Consider the following 8,098-nt stretch of genomic DNA (forward strand, 5'->3'; position numbering starts at 1 on the left):
ACTGCAATCGAATGCATATCAAATGGGCACAAGAGCTTTCAACATTTGAAATATCAATACTTTGAGAGACATGCACCAAAGGCTGCATCATTTAGGATTTGTACTCAGTTTAGGTGTCATATTCAAGGGGAAGTTGTTATGCTTTCCACCACTTCATAGATTGTTAGAGTGATGAAACAAAAGAGGCTCCCTCTTGAGGCTAGATTATGTCATTCATATCAGCTGTGTTGTTGATGTCCTAGCTCAGCCAGGTCTTGCCAAAACTCTGTTGAGGTTCAAAATTTATTATAAACTAAAATGTCTTCACAAGAATTGAACTCATAAAATGCCATAATCACAAGATATTCCATACATGGCTGTGATTATGGCTCGCAAGACCCTTAGACTTTGAGCAATGAGGCTCGCAACATCACTTATGATTATGCACTCTACAATTCTGTGACCAGCTGAATGTCAAGCAATTGAACCGCGATTTAAATCCTATTTTGTCAACAATAAGTACTATACTTTGTCTTTATTTAGTGTAGAGAACCAAGCACTTATTCTGCTCATCTATAGAAGGGACAATGGTTGTTTGCCTATGAGGTATAAGGAAATCCTATCAGATGTTTTGTATTTTCGTATGGAATTGAATCATACTCCTGCACACTGTAACATTCATATATATCAACCTGTAGAGGCTTTAATAACACCTGGTATTCTGGTTAGTGATTTTATTGGACCTCATGTGCATATCCTACATGCACAGGATGGACTATTCATATGTTACAAGGTATTATTCTTATTATTTAGGGTGCACATCTTCAGGTGCTCAAGAACGATTACTAGAACAGTCAGTTAATTCTGCAATTTAAAGGATGAAAAAGGAGGTTATAGGAGTCTAGTTTTGGTTCTCATCCACAATGTCACACTAGTCTGCCTGGGCATGGTTCTCATGGTTTAATAGTGACTTGAGGAGTCATAATACCACAGATCACTAAACACGAACAGCTAAGGTAGCCCAAGGACAATAGCCATCTTTACACATTAATTAACAGGTCTTACATTAATTATCCTAGGGGGTTTTAATACTTCCAAATGCTTAAAAAAAAGTTAGCAGAGCATTCACATTAACATTCCAGCAATCTTTTCTATAAACCAACTAAATGCAGCTAGGAGAGCCCTCCTTTTACACTATACAACCTTATTGTTAGTATGATCAACCTTATTTTAATATATAGTGTGACAAACCGTATGTGACAGGCAGGTGGAAAACTTTTCTCGCAATTGACTAAGCGACGTCCTGCGAGCCAGACTTGAGACGGAAACCCTCGTCAGAAGTTTATGCTTGGTTCTTTTCCAAACAAATGAAGAGTCAATGAGGTTTTGTGTAATCACTTCTGGTATCGTATTGGGTTATTGTTAGAAGCGATAATTGGATTTGGATTCTCATCGAGTGAGTTGTTCTGCTTTCTCAATTTGATAGGGTTTGTTTGGAGGGAAAAACGAAAGAGGACATACAAGAATAGTGAGGGGAAAGATGCAGAGGAAGAGGATTGAGAACATCGCCAGCAGGCAGGCTACATTTTCCAAACGTAGGTGGATTGCTGAAGAAAGCTTACGAGCTCTCGGTGCTCTGCACTGCAGAAGTTGAACTTGTGATTTTCTCCCCAGCAGGAAAGCACTATGAACTGTTTTTTAGTGCAAATCCTACTATTTTGATTCTAATAATCATTGCTATGCAAACCTCATGAGATTCTTACTAATAACCCCGGTGGTGCAAGCCCTAGTAAGCTCGATGTTGAAAAACTTAGTGTAAAACCTCCAAATCGCTGGTTTTGTTGTAGTGCTTATTGGAGAGTATATAAAAAATTTCACACCTTTTTATGAGATATGGGAGGAAAACATGTTAAAGATTTTTAATAAATATAAAATTTCCAAAATGATGCTAGTTACGTGTGATTCTTTTTTCATTGTTTGTGATTATGAAAAATGAAGCTCAATGTTTTTTCATTAGTGCACACATATTTCATTATATAATTGCATATAGAAAAATCATTCCAGAGCCGATAAAAATAAAAATGAAGAATTTATGGTCCAACGTTATATTTAAGGGAGATGTTTAAGGATGACGTTTGAATTTTGTTTTTCATTTTAAGACATTTGGAGCAAATATTAGGAAGGACTTTGAGAAAGGATTGTCCTTGATTTTCAAAAATGGAGTTGTTCCTTTCCAGCCATATGCCCCAAGTGACCATCAAAGGGAGAGCTCATATGTTTTTTGGATGTTTTCTTTATAGCCATTTTTTTACACATATCCATAGAGTCCCCATGCCATTGATGTGAATTACTTGTTCGGTTTTTTTTAACCAAAATTTTTAACCAAACAAGAAAAATTAAAAAAATGCCTCAAGATCAAAGACTGAAACAAAGACCTATTGACATACCTTTTAAAGTATGGAAAGAACTTGTAAAATCATATGAGAAGTTGGATGCACAAAGAAAAGCCGGCAATGAGAGCATTCAGGTATTGAATTTTTCATTAAACATTATTTAGAATGTATTAATACTTATAAGTATCTTAGACATGTATTTGTGTGAAAATAAATTGAATTGGTTTATGTTTAAGGACAAGGCATCCAAGGCGAGGTTAACCAAGACAAAAGTCACTCATCGTAGTGGCCAGAAAGGTTTAAAAGCAGTGATAACAACCTTTGTAAGTATATTAAACATGTGATATTTTTTTAATAAATTTTGTACTAGAAGAAAGTCATTGTTATCTAATTTCTCCCTATTTACTGATTGATAGGAACTAAAATATGGAAGACCTCCAAATCAATTGGAAAAGGAGGTGCTGCAGCAAAAGAGATGGGTTGAATTTGTTGTTTGGATGGACTCTATGGTATGTAATTTTAGTTGGATTTCCAATATACTTTTAAACCATATTTTCATTTTATTTTTTAGTACTATTAGATATTATATCTTACCTCATTTTATGGTTAACATTGTATAACAAAAACATGCGTTGTGTTATGTAATTAATACTAACATGTAATATTGATTTTTTTTGTCAGAATGCTATAGGTAATGATTGCCAAGACGATGATCCAAATTATGTTCAACATATATCAGGAGATGATGAGGATGAGGATGAGGATGATGGTGGTGAAGGAGGAGATGATGATGATAGTTGCGGTGTTGGTGATGATGTGGATCAGAGTAATGAGGATGGTAAAGATGATAATGAGGATGATCTTGGTGGTGGTAGCTAGGCATGCACATGCATTGTTTTTTATGAAGAAATTATTGTGTAGAATGACATTGTTATGTTTAGATGGGTGTTGTGAATTTACCCTATATCAATGAGACATTTTGATTTTGTAATCATACGATGAGTTTGATTTATGTATGTTGTTAATTTATCGTAGAATAACGATATTCATGAAATATTTTGATTTGTTAATCATATTTGAATTTTACTTGTTTTGATTAAAAATAATACTGATTTTATTAGTATTATGTTGCTATTTTATACATGTTTTGAAAATTGTTAATGACACATTGTTATTTTTTTGGATGGATGTTGTCAATTTCTCTTAAATTTCTTTACAAATGATTTTGAATTGTGATATCTGCTTTAATGATATTTAGAAACTATCATATATTTCACTATGAATCTATAAAGGGGGTCATATATGTAAAGAAAAATATACTCTATATAAGAAGTCAAATGCAGATGTAACCATGGATGCAAAATTGGATGTTAAACTAGGAATTAATACAAAATGCAAACAATTGACATACAAAGTGTTTTAAATTAGAAGTGAAAAATTGTGCAATAGTTGACACAAAGAAGGGAACAAAACATGGCATACAAAAGGATATCAAATTGGGCAAAAACAAGGACACATAAATGGGCACCAAATTAGATGCAAAAAAAGACAACAACTAGATGTAAAATAAGATGCAAAGTTGAGCGTTAAAAAGAAGCAAAAAACGTTACAAATTAATATGCCAAATGATGATGCAAATAATGGTGTAAATTTGGGATGCAAACTTGGGTGCAAAAAAAGGAAAAAAAAAAGATGTAAGAAAAGACATAAAACAAGATGCAAAATGGGGCTGAAAAAAGGTGAAACCAAGGATGCCATATTGGATGTAGAAAATGATTCCTAATCACATGCAAATTTAGGCTCCAACTCAGACACAAAATTATATGCAAATGTGGACACAAAATGAGGCAAAAAAGATGCAAATTTGGATGGTGAAAACGATGTAAAACTAGACACCAAAAAAATGCAAAATTGGATGAAAAAGTCAGTGTAAATAATGGTGCAACATTGGACACAAGTAGACACAAAAAAATGGTGCAAAAAGGGGCAAAAATAGCTTAAAATTGGATGCAAAACTTGGTGTAAAAACAAATACAAAAGTAGACGTAAAAAATGGCTCTAAATTGAATGTACCATTAGACACAAAATAAGATGCAAAGGTGGACACAACACATGACTCAACATAAGATGCAAATATAAATGCAAATTTGGATGCTCAAAATGATGTAACATTAGATGCAAGAGATGGTGTTAAAAATGATGCAAAATTGGATGAAACAAATGACGCAAAATATGGTGCAAAATGAGATGGGAAAAATGGAGACAAATCAAACGTAAATGTGGATGTAAAAAAATGGTCCAAAAAAAGATGCAAAAATGGGCACAAAAATGGATGCAAAATTTGGTGCTAAATCAAATTCAACACATGGTGCAAAGATAGGCACCAAAGCTGGTGCAAAAATAGAAGCAAAAACTAGTGTAAGACTAGATACAAAACCTGGCGTAAGACTAGATGCAAAAACTGACACAAAATGGATGCATAAAAAGATGTTAAATTGGATTCAAAATACAGTGTAAACTTGATGCAAATGATGGTGCAAAAATGGAAGCAAAGAATGACACAAAATAGGAAGCAAAAGAGAATGAAAAATAGATGCAAAAAATGACACAAAACTAGAAGCAAAACCTGTCATAAAATAAGATGCAAATCTTGGTTCAAAATTTGACGCAAAAAATGATACATAGTTTGGTGTAAAAAATGATGCAAAATCTAGCGTGAAAAAGGATGCAAAATTAGGTGCAAAAAAGGACGCTTTAAAAATTGTACAATAGAGCCAGATTTAGCGCCAGGTTGCTCATCACAATTACAAAAAAAATGCACTAAAATCTGGCGCAAATCGCTGGTTTTGTTGTAGTGATGAGGGGGTAGGAGATCCTTTCAAAATGTTGCTAGAGGAAGCCCTTGAGCAACAAAGGGACATAGTGATGGATAAATTTGCCCAAATCCTTCAACGACTACCCACAGGCAATGTATCTTCATCCAGAAGCCACTCTAGAGGTGCCATTGCTTTTAAGGTACAATTTAACTTCGATATTCCCATATTCGAAGGCCTCATAGATGTAGACGTCGTAGATAAATGGTTAAATATGTTGGAAGGATATTTTTCAGTTCATGACTTTTCCAATCGGGAAAAGATTACTTTTGCACTTCTCAAAGCCGCCCCACATGTCAAGGACTGGTGGGAAACCTACTGTGAATAAAAGGACGAGAGTGAACCCTCGTTGTTTTCAGCTGCACCCACTTGGAATTCTTTCCGAGACGCCATCAAGGAACAATATTACCCTGTCAGGAGTTATGAAGACAAATACATAAAGTGGACCACGCTACGATAGGGAAGGGACCAAGATGTGCCAGAGTTCACAAATATTTTCCATACCCTTTGCATGAAGCTAGGTATCAAGGATACTGAGCGGCATTTAGTGCTCAAGTACCGCGACTTTCTACACAAGTACATCTAGGATGAGATGGAGTTCCTGGACATTTCCTCACTCGAAATGGCGGATCGGTACGTTGTCAAGATTGAGCAGAAGTTTAAATAGAAGAAGTAGGAATTTGGATTTGCAAATCCAAAGCAAGGAAAAGACACCCTCAAATCACATAACAAAGGACAAAGCCAAGGTGGGGCTACGCAGGACATCCCTCCGAAGCCACAAGCAAAGAACAACACCACGAAGACGAAGAAGGACACGGGAAAATGGTGTGAGGTCCATAAGAGCTCCACTCACAATACAAGTGAGTGTCGGGCCAAGCAGTCCCTGGTGGCTGAGATGAAGGCTTCTAAATCAGATGTGGGTTCTGACTCTGAATCATAACCCGAGAAGGGAACTAACAAAGGGAAGTATATCATTGATGCAGAGATAGTGCCACCGTAGCCACCACCAAGATCCAGAAGATTGAGCCTAAAGATCCATAGAAGAGGGAACACCTCTTCCACTCATAGATGTGGGTGAAGGGTTCTCCGTTGCAGTTCATTATCGATAATGGGAGCCAAAAGAAGCTCATTTCAGCAGAGGTCATGAAGCGGCTAGGCATAAAGACTACAACACATCCACATTCATACACCATCGGGTGGCTTCACCAAGGATGAGATCTTTGCATCAACCAACAGTGTCTCCTTCCCTATAGCATCAAGTCCTTCACGGATGAGGTATTGTCTGACATTGCTCCTCTTGAAATTTGTGATGCATTGTTAGGAAAACCATACTTGTGGAAGTGACATGCTTTATATGAGTCTAGACCTTGCTTTGTGATTATTACTTTGGCTAATAAGTTGTACAGGATACCAAAGGTAGCCTCGCCTACTATCATCTCTTTGATCACTGCAAAGCAATGCAGTAAGATCATTTCCTAGACCAAGAAATTTGTTTTCCTTATGATTCACCCCAAGGGAAATAAGAAGGTTATGGCCACGGCTTCCAAGCAGGGCTCCTTTGCACAGAAACAACAGATGGACAAGGTCATGGAGGAATACAGGGATATTTTCACCTCACCCACAAGGGTACCTCTGCACTGTCAGGTCAAGCACTCCATTGATTTGACCCTGGGCGTGCTACTGCCCAATGGAACAATTTATCAACACTTTTGTCCTGGAGAACAATGAGATCAAGAGGTAGATTTAGGAACTATTGCAGAAAGGGCACATCAAGCCAAGATCAGCACCTTATGGGAGCCCGATTGTCTTGGTACAAAAGAAGGATGGGACCTGGAGGCTCTATATTGACTATTGGGTGTTGAACAAGATCACTGTCCAGAATAGGTACCCAATCCCGCAGATTGATGAGCTTTTGGACCAGCTCAAAGGGGCCAAATATTTCAGCAAGATTGACTTGAAGTCAGGTTATCACTAGGTCCCTATCGAACCCTCTGATGTGTGGAAGATTGCCTTCAAATCCAATGAAGGCCTTTTCAAATGGTTGGTCGTGTTATTCAGATTGACGAACGCCCCTGCAACCTTCATGAGACTAATGGACAACATCTTGTGACCCTTCACCAATGCATTCGTGGTGGTGTATTTATATGACATCTTGATCTTCAACCAAAGTTGGGAACAACACCTCAACCATATTCGACAAGTCCTTCAAACCTTGCGACAACACAAGTTGTGTGCTAACTTGGAGAAATGCACCTTTAGCCTAAACCATGTTCAATATCTAGGATACATCATTGATGAGCAGGGTGTACATGTGAACCCATCCAAGATATAAGTCATTTGGGATTGGCCAGCCCCAACCACTCTAATAGAGCTCTGCAGCTTTTTGGGTCTTGCTAATTTCTACCGTTGGTTCATGTTGGGGTTCTCTCATATCACTTAGCCTTTAAGTCAAGTCACCAAGGGCAGAGCGAAAGAAAAGTTTTTTGGTCAGAAACCAAACAAAAAATGTTCTTCGAGTTGAAGAATCGCCTTTGTTCTGCACCAGTGCTCACAATACCAGACCTACAACAACCATTTGAGATTGAGACAGATGCCTCCAACTATGCTATTGATGTGGTTCTTACTCAGCATGGGCATCTAGTGGCTCACCACAGTGAGACACTTTCAGAAATAGTTTGAAAGTACCCCACTTATGAAAAAGAAATGTATTCCATTGTGAAGGCCTGCCGTCAATGGAAGCATTACATTTTGGGGAAGGAAATGGTCATCCACATAGTCCACCGACCTCTACAGTTCATACAGACACAAAGGAAGTTGCAGAATGATCGTCATTAGAAATGGTCCACCTATCAG

General features: G+C 37.2%; 1 protein-coding gene across 1 annotated transcript; it reads left to right on the forward strand.

The window, feature by feature from the left end:
* The first annotated feature begins 2,065 nt into the window (after positions 1-2,065).
* LOC149217783 (uncharacterized) lies at positions 2,066-3,447 on the forward strand. The gene is made up of 3 exons (XM_089391419.1): positions 2,066-2,695; positions 2,789-2,881; positions 3,054-3,447. The coding sequence occupies exons 1-3, from the start codon at positions 2,567-2,569 to the stop codon at positions 3,249-3,251; spliced, it is 420 nt and encodes a 139-aa protein (XP_089247545.1). The 5' UTR covers positions 2,066-2,566; the 3' UTR covers positions 3,252-3,447.
* Positions 3,448-8,098: the final 4,651 nt, after the last annotated feature.

Source organism: Pinus tabuliformis, chromosome 1_1 (assembly GCF_031772625.1).
Source record: "Pinus tabuliformis cultivar Carrire ecotype Pingquan chromosome 1_1, CPIR1, whole genome shotgun sequence".
NCBI lineage: Eukaryota > Viridiplantae > Streptophyta > Pinopsida > Pinales > Pinaceae > Pinus > Pinus tabuliformis.

Coding starts and splice junctions, on each gene's coding strand:
- LOC149217783 (XM_089391419.1), top strand. CDS start 2,567: ATGTATTTGTGTGAAAATAAATTGAATTGGTTTATGTTTAAGGACAAG. Junction 2,696..2,788: donor AAGCAGTGATAACAACCTTT/GTAAGTATATTA, acceptor ACTGATTGATAG/GAACTAAAATATGGAAGACC. Junction 2,882..3,053: donor TTGTTTGGATGGACTCTATG/GTATGTAATTTT, acceptor TTTTTTTGTCAG/AATGCTATAGGTAATGATTG.